The 14,002-nt window shown below is 38.1% G+C and overlaps 1 protein-coding gene across 1 annotated transcript in view; it reads left to right on the top strand.

Annotated features, from left to right (window-relative positions):
- Nucleotides 1–14,002, top strand: part of LOC134746538 (protein split ends) — a 108,750-nt gene that overhangs the window by 12,794 nt on the left and 81,954 nt on the right. The window contains exon 2 of the mRNA XM_063680950.1: nt 7,112–7,437. Coding sequence (XP_063537020.1) covers nt 7,276–7,437 — 162 coding nt within the window. The 5' untranslated portion in view covers nt 7,112–7,275. The remainder of the gene's footprint in view (nt 1–7,111; nt 7,438–14,002) is intronic.

Here is a 14,002-nt window from a genome sequence, read left to right as displayed (position 1 = left end):
AATTGTGACGTCATCGGACCGGACAGTGCAGTGGGAAGACCTTGGAACTACAAGTAATAACGCCAAAAGTTGTCCCCTTAACAAAGTAGAAGTTTTACATACAAAACTTTTTCGCTCTATTTTATTTGTATATTTTTTAATGAAAACACCCAGACATAGATATAATGTTATGTCAATGTTAATGCCTTTAAGCTTGTCGTTTTAAAATGAGAGCGTAACTTGAATTGTATGGGAGCGGTTTTTGACGGCGTGTTCATGTTACTATTGACTCGACTTTGAAGAAGGCTAGAAGAAAACGTAAACGTAGATTCATCAACACGAAAACGTAGGATTACATAAATAACCACAACAAATCTTTGATACAGACTAGACCAAAAAAAAACCGGTCAATTGCGAGTCGGACTCGCGCACCGAGGGTTCCGTACTTTTTAGTATTTGTGGTTATAGCGGCAACAGAAATACATCATCTGTGAAAATTTGAAAACTGTCTAGCTATCACGGTTCGTGAGATACAGCCTCGTGACAGACAGACGGACAGACGGACAGCGGAGTCTTAGGCACGGAACCCTAAAAAGCAGTTTCGTAGTTCAGCAAAAATAAAGGTCATTATACAGTGTCCTCCCCGTCCTGGTGCAGAGTTAGTTTAGTCCGAGTCTACATAAAGTAACATGAAAATACGAAATGTTTCCATCGCTTCATTATTTAAAAGACGTAGGTACAGTGTCTAATGAAATGAGTAACATTACCAATATCTAGCGACTTTTTACACGGCAAACATGAAATAAATTGACACGAGACACGTACAGTATTTAATAATATCACGAGAACAAAGGCTACCGTTTCCGAGGCGGGACCAAAGTAATATTAAGGGCGGTGAAAGCCTCACCTTGTCACGTGAGTAAAGAAAGAGAACAGACTTACAGCAACACATTACCTCTCTTTGCATTTTTCGATACCGATTTTTTTTGCTAATATTCGGCGCGACCGAGGTTTGAACTTACGATTTTTGACCACCAACAAAGTTGTCAAAATAAAGATTCAAAATACAATGTAATGGAAGGCTTTTTATAGGCCTCTGGGTGGCTAGAAGTTAACTAGGTACTAGAGACAAAAGATAATGAGTATAAGCCAGGATTTCAGCCTGCCACCTTCGATTGGTTTTCACGTCTTGACCACTCTGCTACCATGAATCACGTCTTGACCACTCTGCTACCATGAATATATTACTATTTATGCAAACTGCATACATTTACAGCAGACACTGCAGATAGTAGGTACATTCTTTAAAGATTTCGCAATCTTCAGAAGATGGTTTAGTTAAAACATTTAAAAAAATTGCAGTTATCAGCTATCCGTGGTTTCTACTCTGATCCTTTCGTTACTCCTGCATTGACTTGTGCGAGTTTTGTTGGAAACAAGGAAAACAAAAGAAGACATTTTAGCTCGATGCTTTCAGCTCTTACAATGAACACTATTGTGATTGAGACCTCTCAAAGACCTATTAGAAGGTAGCGAAAACTAGTAGGTAGTATTGGAAGATACCTAAATTAATATTTTTCTAAAAACAGTCGCGATACTGACAGATAATGCAGCCCAGACCATTGCAAGTTCTTAGCGTTCTTACACTTATGTTCGTTATTCACTATGTAATAATGGATTTTAAGAAATTCAGCCTCAAAGTGAGTGTATTTTTTTGTAGATTTGTCATTCAAAATTATATTCCAGGCTTTCATACTTTCATATTATGCAAACATGGTACTATTAATTTATGGAAGTTGGTATAGATAGATAAGTACTGAAACTAACTTCCTGTAGCCTTTTGATAGAAGTTTTTTTTTTAAATATTCTAAAAAACACATTTAAATATGTTGTAAGCGTACCAAACAAGGATACAAAAATTGGAGCAATTGAAATGCAATATCGTCTTTTACCTCAGATTCAGATCCACACAATTTTATCACCAACTCACCTAGTCAAACTGTCTCTGCTCAAAACAAACTTCCATTCCATTTAAATATTCCTTACTGCAAAGTAACGTGCAATGCCCCTGAGCATAAAGTGCAAGAACAAAAGAATAATAGCTTTGTATAGAGAAGAATATTAAAAGAGTTCAGTTGAAGACAGCGCATCATTCCAACTGTACCTACCGCTGTTTAAAAGTGAACTTTATTTCTCTAATCCTAAGGTAGCTTCGGTGCGATTGAATGAGATACGATCTAGGGTAGGGAAGGAGTTGATTTTCCGCACTAGGGCCACAAGTTCTTAGCTGCAGCTTCTCAGGATTATCCTTGCCATCTTTACTCGCTGAATGTTAGCGTGGTTTAGTTTTAACGAGGTTGTATTTTATACGAAGGTGAAGTGCTGTTAGTATATAGTTACCAATGATGAAAAAAGGGAGGGAGGTCATATTTTTTTATGTCTAAGTGACTTGACGGATTTCAATTTGTGAGGTCTTAGGTGTAGGTAGGTAGGTATGTTATAATTATATCATATATCAGCGGGTTAGGTAGGTTAGGGTTAGGTAGTTAGGTAGGTTATAATTATATCATATATCAGCGGGTTAGGTAGGTAACCTAATAAGTTTTGACATGTAAAAGTATTCTATCGATGACGGAGTGAAAACTCTGTCGTCCTTACAACGTGACAAAGTCGTCTAACGGGCACCTCTATGTTTTCATTTGATCATGTGCATTTTCCTCAAGATCAAACAAGTTACGCTAGAAGGACATCCCAACATCACTAACCTGATTTGGCTCTATTCAACGCCTAGTCAAAGAGCTGCTTTTAGTAGATTAGCCTTTTTGAAGATCTCTGATGGTTTGCGCCATTGGAGTGGTTAAATAAACCTTTCATTTCCATGTCTCACTTTCCAACATTCCAAACGAGTAAAGTGGCTTTAGGGTAAGAAAGTAAAGGTTTTGTCATGTAATTGTGAGGAGCAGCGCATGTCTTATTTATGGTCATTAGCGATATTACAGTACTTATATTTGTCAAGTAATTTTGCTTAAAATATATACGTTGATAATGAAAATAGTTAGCAGCATACCTGAACCATATTAAACGTTTAGTAAGCTTTACAATTTTAATTAAAGCTCTTAGCTTACACAAGACAGAGGGAACTTAGCTTGATATAGTTACATGAACCGCTTGCAATCACCTGTATCAGAATCCCGAGAGACTGGCATATACTGCGCACTACCTAGACTTTAATTAAATATAAACTGGCAGTCTATATCTGCTCTAGACTGCCAGTACCGTTACTTATTGTCTAGATAATCTTCAACTTCTACGGTGGCGGACGCCAGGGTAGTCCTTTAGTTAATTAGCTTTAATAAGATTTTATTGTAGGTATTATGAACAAGATAGAACCCAAACTGTATAAATTCCTTGCGTTTAACGTTGTTCTATAGGAGCAATTGAACAATGTCGGCACATTATTAAATTGTAAAAAATAGAATGTATAGAAATCGTGAAAGTTTAAATCAGTAAATGTCGGCACATTTTTAATCAACAAAATCTACAAACCAGCAGGTAGGTAGGTATACCTACCACATTAGTTATGTAGATTCTATACCTCTGATGCATTAAAATGAACCTTATGATCATGATCAAGAAGGAGAAATTCTGAAAATAATTCTAATGGGAAATACCAAAACCAGGTGAATGACTTTTCACTCCCGCTCGCTCTACTCACTCCGCATAAAATCGAAGAGGAAAAATCACAAGGCAACCATCGAAATAACAACGACGTATGTTACGAGCATGGAGATTTAATAGAGCGTTGTTCTCCCAAAGGTGAACAGAATGGTAATAAACTGAAATTGTTATTTTCCGTGCGCCCGTTATTTTTAATTTCACGCTTTTTCAATTTCGTTTCGATTGTGAATGAACAAGGTATTGGGATTTGAGGTACTGGATTACTTTTTTAACTGGGCATTCATGAATTTTATGTCATTGCAAAAAGTTTTTCGAATTGTTAGTTAACAGTGTGGACGATGAGACGAGTATATCAGTGAAACAACAAATTTAAAAGAGTTTTAGAGCAATATCAAAGTGGGCGATTTTGGTAAATGGATTACTTCCTTTCCATCTCGGTTAGGTACCCATTTAACTTTAGCTTAAAAACTAAACCGCCGCCGGAGATTAAGGCCAGCGTTGTAGCAACGGCAAAAACCACGTAACAGCTGAAATAGCGTTAAGTCTAAGGCTGTTATCCAACGATCCGATCAATACCTACTACGAAAAAAATCTGGATTGTAACCTTGCCTTTATCACACGTTTTTGTTTTTGTTTGGCCTTTGAGAAATGAGGTTGGGTGCGAAATATGTGTTTGCATCTTGGAGCTTACACTAATTAAACTCGAATTTAATTAAAATCGGGTTCCCGTTTCCACGCGTTGCAATTTTATATTTATTCCCACAATAGGTAAGTAGGTTACATTTACGTACAGGCCAAACTATGGTCGGTTCTTGTCCTTTTGGGAACGCGCGGACGGAACGTTTTCATGTTTACAAAATCTATGTGAATCAATCTCCAATCTGTGTCAGGTAAGGTAAGTTAAGCTCCATTATTAGCAGAATTTTCATTTATGTATGAAACTAAGTAACCATCTTTGGAAACACGTTATTGCTCTAACTTTCATTGACGACGTTACCAATAAACAGGCAATAGGCGATCGAACGTCAACATGTCTTGCGTCAACTGGATGTCGATGGTATCGCTCGGGTACCAGGGCGCTCTGGCACCGACTTCGGGTGCTTTCGATTTTATTGAGGGGCTAAATATAGGATAATGTCTTTGCTGTGCAAGCCAGGAAGCTTAAAGCTACCTTTATGGATTATAGTTAAATTTTGCTTGGACATTAAAGATAACCTACAAATTTGGAAGATTTTATTTTTGACGACGAAAGTATTAAAATAAAAACTTGACGTAAGATTACCCTCATCTGGCAGAATATTATTTGTCAGAAATACACTTCGCATAACACGTATCGCAGAAAACTATTAGTTGAATGATAGTTTCGCATAAATATATACTTGCCATAATAGTCATTTCGCATAATATTAATTTGGCAGAATTTTCTAAGTGGGTTAGGTTAGGGTTTTCTGCCAAATTGCATAATATGCAAAAAAATCTGCAAAGTAATATTATACGAAAAGCAGTATGGCAAAAGTATTTCTGCCAAACGATATTTCTGCCAAGTAACATTATGCAATACAAAACTATGTCAAAAAACTTTCTGCATTACAATAGGCAACCCTTGAAGTAACGATAATGAAACTGGGGGTTACCAACCTCTTCGATCATTCGTTCCTCGTCTATTTGAATGTCTTAATATCGCTCTTGCATTAAAGACAATAGACGAACGAACGAACGAAGTGGTTTGCGGTTATGGACCTGTGTCCTTAGCTTAGTCCTTGACGTTTAAATCACACTTGCACAGTCTGGGCTATCAAAGTGGCTGTCAACTTTGCTTGGTCTAACTACCATGCCGTTTCTATCGCAAAACATAAAGGTCAAATATAGGTACATATAACACCAATAACACCGCAACAAATAACATTGACAGAGAGCAACATTACATTTCCAGAACAATTGCGTTCCATTCGAGCAAATCCAATCATCCGTAGATCGTCGCACGATAAAGGAAGCCTCGGAAAACTTGTTCCACATTAGGGGAGAGTAGGGTAATTACGAACACTTTGCAGCAAACTAGTTAGCGGGAAACAAAACTAACTTACAAGAGAAAATTTTAGTCGCATAATAACTGAAATTATGCTTGTAATTCTTTAATCATATAGGGCCAGAACCCGGTGAGAAATTCAACTCAAAAATACATTGAAATTCATAAACATCCTTACACTGCGGAAAAAAATTACCACTTTTTCCTACGGCAGAGAGTACTAAGTTGGATCTAACCAAATTTTTCTGATTTAAAAAGCCAAGGAAAACTAGCACGATTTCGTGAAATGTCCAGGCTCTATTTATAATTTTTGCGTTATTCGAAAAGTCTCCTATCCTTTTCTATACCTGCCTAAACCTAGTGTACATATTTACCCGCTGGTCATGATTTTCCGTCTCTCCCCTATCGACAGCCGCTGAGCCAATTACTTCCCGGGACGATCCATCAACTCCTTGCCTGCTCATTAGCTGTATTTCGGTCCAAATTGCCATACCTATTGGCAAGTTTGTTAAAAACTAATTTTCCGCGATAATCGAACGTTACCGGCGAATCGAAGGTTATGGGGCGGGGGTGTTATTATGTGGGAAGGCTTAGGAAACTCTGATGTGTTTAAATAGATTAAATGTGTTTGTATGATAAGGTCCATTTTTATATACTATATAGGTGGCAAACAAGCATACGGCCCGCCTGATAGTAAGCAGTTTCCGTAGCCTATGGACTGCAACTCTCTCAACTCCAGATATTAATGCACGTTGCCGACCCTAACACTCCGCACCCTCGTTGAGCTCTGGCAATCTTACCCACCGGCACGAACACAACAATATGTGTAGGGTGACACTAGTGTTATTTGGCTGCGGCTTTGGAAGTACTTCCCCAGTTGGGCTCTGCTCTAGATCTGGAATGACATCCGCTGTGCTGTGTACTACCACAACAGAATAAGTAATAGAGACCGTACAGAGAAGAAACTTCCTACAAAACCGAAGTTTGACAGCGATCCAGGGACGAATCATACCATCCCTTTCTTATGTATCCCTATCGGCTATCCCTTAGGGTTGTCAAAATTCAAGTCATTGTCTTATCAAGGGACGTCAAGTTGTGCCAACCCTATTAATTGCTCGGAGCAATGCTGAGCCGAACGGAGCCGAGAATGCCCGAACAGTTTTGCTCCCCTGCTACCACAAAAAGCGAGATGACATTCACGGTGCCCTCACTAGTGATAATTTCCAAACAGGCTATAAAATGTAATTAAAAATGAGAAAATTACACGTATAAAACTAACAATTCACGTCGCTCGGAGCACTCGCTCCTGATACTCTGCCGAATTGTCCAATTGAATTATCCACCGAATACGCTGTAATTCCAATTACACCCACCGTTTCTGTTTACATTATACATTTATAATTAAAATACTGTATTGTTTCATTGCAGGTGGCGCCACCGGAACGCTGTGTAAATATACTAAATATTGGTCTATTCAAGCAATAACTTAGAAACCCCGTAGTTCTTAACTAAGTCAAATTCTTCCATATGTGTAAACTGTGTTGTGTAAAAATGTGTGTGAACCGTGAACTGTAGTGTAAAATGGTGGTAAAATGCCTGCGCGGTCGTCGTCTAGTTTGATGCGACCGTTCGTGGTGCTGGCCCTGCCCGGAATGTATTTGCTGTACAAGTACAACCAGTACCGACAGCAGCAGATGGAGACCGCGCGGCGCCGCGTCACTGAGCGGGAGCTTATGCACCTTAACACCAAAATCGTGAGTACCTAATTTCTTCCTTTCCTATGTCAAAACCTCATTTTTAAGGGTCATACGTACTATCATCAGTCGCTCTGTGTTGTTGACCATACACAGCGAGTGGGTATCTTTACCACTCCTTCGATGGCTCTCCACTGGATTGACGAGCAACAACTTTCCAATATCAGACTCACGCTGAGCCAAATATCCAAAGAAACCCAGGAAGCCAAGGCAGGTAGTGGAGCGACAAGTTGTGATCTATAGAGTTTACCTACTAAATTAGTGCGATCCAACGTTAGAGCGTTTTTACTATTCTTTGAAGGTCCCTCATTACTAAGGATCGTGACCACTTGGTTTTGCAGCTCCTGTGATTTGTCTCCATCGGTCTCGATCTCCCGTAGCCCTCACCGCTTGATGGAGTTTGCCTGAGGTGGCCTTCTTGACTTAATTTTCACATTGCTGTCCGATCCGATATCGGATGTCCACCTACACCACCACCACTCTCTATCAGCTGCTTTTCTCCGAGGATAATCCGACAATTCCGACATCCGATTTTGGATCGGGCAATGTGAAAACGATCTTAGTCCGATCGCCGTTCAGAAGATTCCTAACATTACTCCAAACAACATATCGATTAGTATCTAAAATGGAAGCTATTCTAATTCCAAACTTCACGACTTTTCACAGTCCGGAAGAGCTTTATCTTCCTCGAGCGATCTTATCAAACTGGATAGCTGCCATTCATGAGCTCGAGGGCTCGCAGCGTATCCGATTGTTGAACCACTCGTGTCGGGTGGTTTTGTTTTCTTTGACGTGATATGTAATACCTACGGTTTCAAGAAGTTGTGTAAAATTTTAAGTTGTAGTTATGTCTTTATTCCAGTTAAAACGGCCCGGGTAACGACAGTAGCTGTTATGCTACTTTTGATGACTGATAAAGTTTGGTAGGTTCAAAAGCACGAGACAAAAAATAAAAATCAGTGCTACATGTAAAATTATCATAAGTATCATAATCATAACCACAAAACCAATTTAAATGTCATCACAAGTGCATTTTTAGTAATTTGATTGATTTACAACAATTTGTAGGCAACATTATGATCAAATAGTACCAATTACTTTTTAGGGTTCCGTACCCAAAGGGTAAAAACGGGACCCTATTAGTAAGACTCCACTGTCCGTCTGTCTGTCCGTCGATATGTCACCAGGCTGTATCTCATGAACCGTAATAGCTAGACAGTTGAAATTTTCACAGATGTATTTCTGTTGCCACTATAACAACAAATACTAAAAAGTACGGAACCCTCAGTGGGCGAGTACGACTCGCACTTATCCGGTTTTTAATGTTTAAAATCAAATTAAAACAATAGTTACTACCTAATTTGCAGCATTTACCGTAATTGGCGGCAACGAACCGGATGCACTCGGGTTACCAATTACAATAATGGCTGCACTATCCTGTGGTAGTCGGATCGTTCAGGATCTGTTCTGTTATCGAGCAGATTAGCGAGAGAGTAAAAATGGAGGTCTAATATTTATACTAATGAATTATTTTCACTCGAATGAATTGGTGAAGGATAAGATTAAAACGTACTACGTTTTAATTTCTGACTTGTAGTGTTGCAAGTTTGATGTACATACACATTTGTGAATGAGATTCTAATTTAAAAGTCCGATAAATGGTTTTACACTTTATCCGGGACTTTGCTATTACAATTTATCCATGCGCTAACTCTAGCTGCTGTTACTGATTCCACGAAGACGAAGTAACTAGTAGTAGTAGCTAGTAATATAATAATTACCAATGTAGGCCGATCAGTTGTTTGACACTGATGTGGTAATATATATGAAAATACTAAACACCATTTTTTAGCATCGCGTGTGAGTATTACGAACACATTTGCAGTCAGTATATGACCATCAATCTTGCTGGCATATTCTGCGTGTAATGGAAATTGGCAAGGTCAAATGAGAGGCCAAAACGATCTATATATATTTACCACACACGTTCGTGAAGGCTCTCTTTATCCTTCAATAACTGACCTTGCATTTTATCCACTTTTTTTCTCTCATTTTATCTGCAATCGGCTGTTTTAGCCATAATCAGATGTTCTGTCTTTTTTGAGTGTTTTGAGAGGTCTTCCAATCAATACTCTCTCTTGACTTTTATAGAATTTATCTTCTGGTTACCCTGTGCCTCTAGTGCCTCTGGTCTAGCCGCAGTATTTGCCACGTTTTCAGCAAGAGTGGCAAAATAAGTTCATGCAAATTTTGAGTGGACTCGTCATGTTGGCTGGTAGAATTGACTTTTAAATGTTTAAGAACGATAAATACCTATTTAATAAGGTTCATTTCAATTTGATTTGTAACGTTTTTCAGTATTTTCCTCGCGTTAGTGATGAACATTTTTGTGTTTTACTCGGTAGAAAAAGTTTGTTCAACCCTCATGCCACGAAGCATCACGCTCAAGATTCCACTTTTCGAAACTTCAATTCAATTTTTAGAATCTTTCGGTTACTCAGTTATCAATATTAGCATGCCTATTCAAAAGAATACTAAAAGGCATTGCCAAATATGTACCTACATTACCCTTGACAACTAAGTTAACACATGACGTACTTGTGGAGGCTACTTCACTATTTTCGTCATATTTGTGACGACAATATTTTGCAATACTTTCGAACTGTTTTAGTATTTATTCCTTTGTCTATAGCCCGCATCAATAACACCCCGAAAAGCAAACTCGAACCGATTCGGCGTCCCGAACACAAACTGTCGTTGTCGGCTTTCTGAAACACCTGACTCACTGGTAAATCCAGTATTGAGAAGTCGCGTGCTGCCCAGCCCTCGGCCTTGATTCGTGACTACAGTGCCGTGTTTTACAGGCTAGTTCAGCGAATGACCTTACCAACATTCAACTTATAAATATGTAAGTACACGATTTGCACTTTATTCCTCCGTGATAAAGTCCTAAAGTGACAAACTGAACGCCATAGGACGGGTGATAATGGGTCTATTTGCCATTGTAGCCATGGAGCTTTTGTGAGCAGTTCCGCGCCAAAAGGTTTCCCTAGGGCAGTTTTATGTTGTAAGGAGGAACTGACGCGTGTTGACACATGTTTGGGCTAATCTTGAGTCGCAATGTAAGCCTAAAGTTAGTTTTAAAAATACCTACGTTACTGAAGCGCTCAAGAATATTTAGATCCCGACTTGTGACATTTTAATACAACCACAATACAACATTGTATTATTGTCGCTTACAATTAAAATAACATACGCGGCATTCTGACAAAATCCAGTCATAGTTCTTTAGGGTAAAGATTGATTACGTTATATATATTTTTCTGCTATTAAGATGGACAGGGAAACAACATAAATATAGGTACTTACCTTCTTCTGTCAATCACGGCAGTGAAGAAGAAGAAAACGTCATAAAAATAAATTCTATTTCAATGTTATATTGACTCACTGATTAGAAAATTCATTGTATTATTGTCACTTACAATTAAAATAACATACGCGGCATTCTGACAAAATCCAGTCATAGTTCTTTAGGGTAAAGATTATTACGTTACAATATATTTCACAGCTATTAAGATGGACAGGGAAACAACATAATATAGGTACCTACTTTCTTCTGTCATTCACGGTAGTGAAGAAGAAAACGTCCTAAAAATAAATTCTATTTCAATGTAATATTGACTCACTGATTAGAAAATTCAATGGGCTTCACAAGCCATGAATCCGTGTGCCAATGGAAAGAAAATTCTCGAAAAGGGGCACCAATGCTGATATAATAAGCGGCTTACAATTTCCGCAGCCATAGTGTAACGTTCCTCGGGGATATAACGAAGAAGTGGAATCGTAAATTGTGGAGCTCGCTAACTTGTCACATCTGCGAGATAAGTGATGTAATAGAATGGGCACGTTTCAGGAGCTTATAATAATACGACCACACAAAAGAGAACGGTCGTAATAACAGCACATACAGCTGTAAAAATTACGTTAACAACTTCATTCTTAAGGGAGTAATATAATAGCGTGTGTAAGTTTTACGCTGTTACCTACTTCAGGCGGTCTAACATAAGTTGCGTTCTCGCGCGCGACTCCATACATCTAGCGCGAGTTCAAGTATGGACTCGCGCGCGAGAACGCAATTTATGCTAGCCCGCCAGCTGCAGATTGTACAATACAATAATCGATGTCTCAATTAGCAAAAAAAATGTTACATACACATAGGAACAAAAATTCTTCGTTTTCTCTGTAACCTTAATTCATTACTTTTGAAAAATTCAAGAAAAACAATCCTTTAAAAATACCTTCTTCTTCTTACTCGCGTTATTCCGGCATTTTGCCACAGCTCATGGGAACCTGCGGTCCGCTGACAACTAATCCCGAGAATTGACGTAGGCACTAGTTTTTACGTAAGCTACTGCCATTTGACCTACCAACCCAGAGGGGAGACTAGGCCTCATTGAGATTAGTCCGGTTTCCTCACGATGTTTTCCTTCACCGAAAAGCAACTGGTAAATATCAAATTAATTATAATTATAGTACCTATCACAGGAAAAGTTGATTAAGCTTTATTACATACTTTACATACGTTTTTTTTTAAAGAACCCTGGCCTTTTTTGGAAGTTGGTTAAAAGGGAGCTCTTGTGCCTCGGATCAAAAAACGAATTGATTGATATGTATGTAAGGTCATATCAATGATCGTGATAGGTATGTAGGTTTTTTTTTAATTTTTGAATGTAACCTGATATTATTGGCTAAATTACTTTTATGATTCTGTCATTTATTTCTGCTAGGCATTCGGTTTGGTAAGTCAGGAATGAATAAAATAGAAGAGGAAAATCGGTATCATTTCTGCATAGATAGAATTGGATTACTTAGCAAGTTGCAATTGTTGAAAAACTGTAGAAAATATTAAAGAACTATATTCAACATATTGTAAAAGATGTATTTAAGCTATTGATCTAAATACATTGCAAACTAAAATTGATCTAGGAGGAGGTAGGGTTCGACTGGAAGGAAGAGTCGGATTAGAGTTCACCAGATTAAAAAAACGTCGTAGTACCTACCTTCCGGCTTCCGGTGGTCCTATCAAGGATATCTTTAAATCTATCCCTACCGTCGAGTGACGAATATTTTCATCAGTCAAGCCTCAAAAGCCACAAACTTACGGTCCGGCTGCTTATGTAATGTAATTGTAGGTAGGTTTGGGCTTTGGACCTGGTGCATTATGAATCTTACTTTTCGAACTTAGTTCCAGTCCAGTTATTCCCTCGGTAAAATGTTTACCCTACTCTGTTCTTTAGAGCAAGTATATGATATGATATTTATTTATTTCATAATATTACATTACATTATAAGATTCCATAAGATCCACAGATTTACTCCATAAGATTGTGTAAGGGTAATAGAATAAGACAGTTTGCGCAAAACTTCATACCTGGAACAAACAAGATAAATATAAACGTAAATTTTATACACAGCTAAGCTAAGCTCCACAGAAAGCTCATAAAGGCTTGTGCTGTTGCACATACTTAGACCACGATATGACTGTATACCTGATATATAAATATTTATACATAAATACCTACATATTAAACACCCATGACTTAGATAGCTATCACCCGTGATCATTGTAACCACTGAAAGTGGCCTGGAAACAATATAAATATATATATCTTGTCGAATTTATTATACCTAACCGAAGGTAGTCTGACAAAAGTATTCTGCCCAAATACAACGAACAATTTTAGATAAGTGTCAAAGAAGCCAATAGCAGATGAGTAAACTATAAATATAGCAATGTCAAGGCAGCACGTTGGCCGACCCCGACTGCTTTCCCTCTCCGTTGTTCGACAAAGCCTATAAATAAGTCGGAAGCTCCATATTGCCTTTGCATTCATTATCTACTGTTATTCAGTTGGAATTGCAATGTTACTTAAACTGGCTGAATGGCTGAGATAATTATGAAACGGAAGGGGTTGTATACCTTGCCTCCGCATTCCTTTTGTTGTTGTTGTTGTGAGATTGTTGAGGAATTAAACACACACACAATAGCGGCGGCGTTTCGAACATATCTGAAAGGCATACCCGAGCCATTTTTTCGATACTTGTAGGAGTTGCCTCGAAATAAGCAAGACTGTGGAAATCGAGTTACATTAGCAAATTGCAAATGACACACACATGCATTGAAGGTATTTGTTGTATTTAAACTTTATCTCCGACTAGAAATTTTCGATTTTGCGATATTACGCTACGTACGCTTGTTTACATACTCGATAATATTTTGATGTGTGACATCGACATGACATCGACAAAAAAGACTAATCCTTGCCAGTATACGAAATGAGAACAAAAAAAACATCGAAATAGAATACCACCAACTAAAACAACGAAACTTAACTTAACCACCACTAAGGCTTAAAAACCCAAAAATTACGTGGTTTCCAGCTGAGCTATCATTTCATCTACAATTTCGTACTTTAGTAGCAGTAATAGTTAGGTCTGTACGGAAAGAGAAGTCGTAGAATGTATGTATGTATGTCCCTTAGTACTTTTGTGCGTCCTTCAAGGT

Source organism: Cydia strobilella, chromosome 13, assembly GCF_947568885.1.
Source record: "Cydia strobilella chromosome 13, ilCydStro3.1, whole genome shotgun sequence".
Lineage (NCBI taxonomy): Eukaryota > Metazoa > Arthropoda > Insecta > Lepidoptera > Tortricidae > Cydia > Cydia strobilella.
This window is presented reverse-complemented; position numbering and strand designations above follow the sequence as displayed.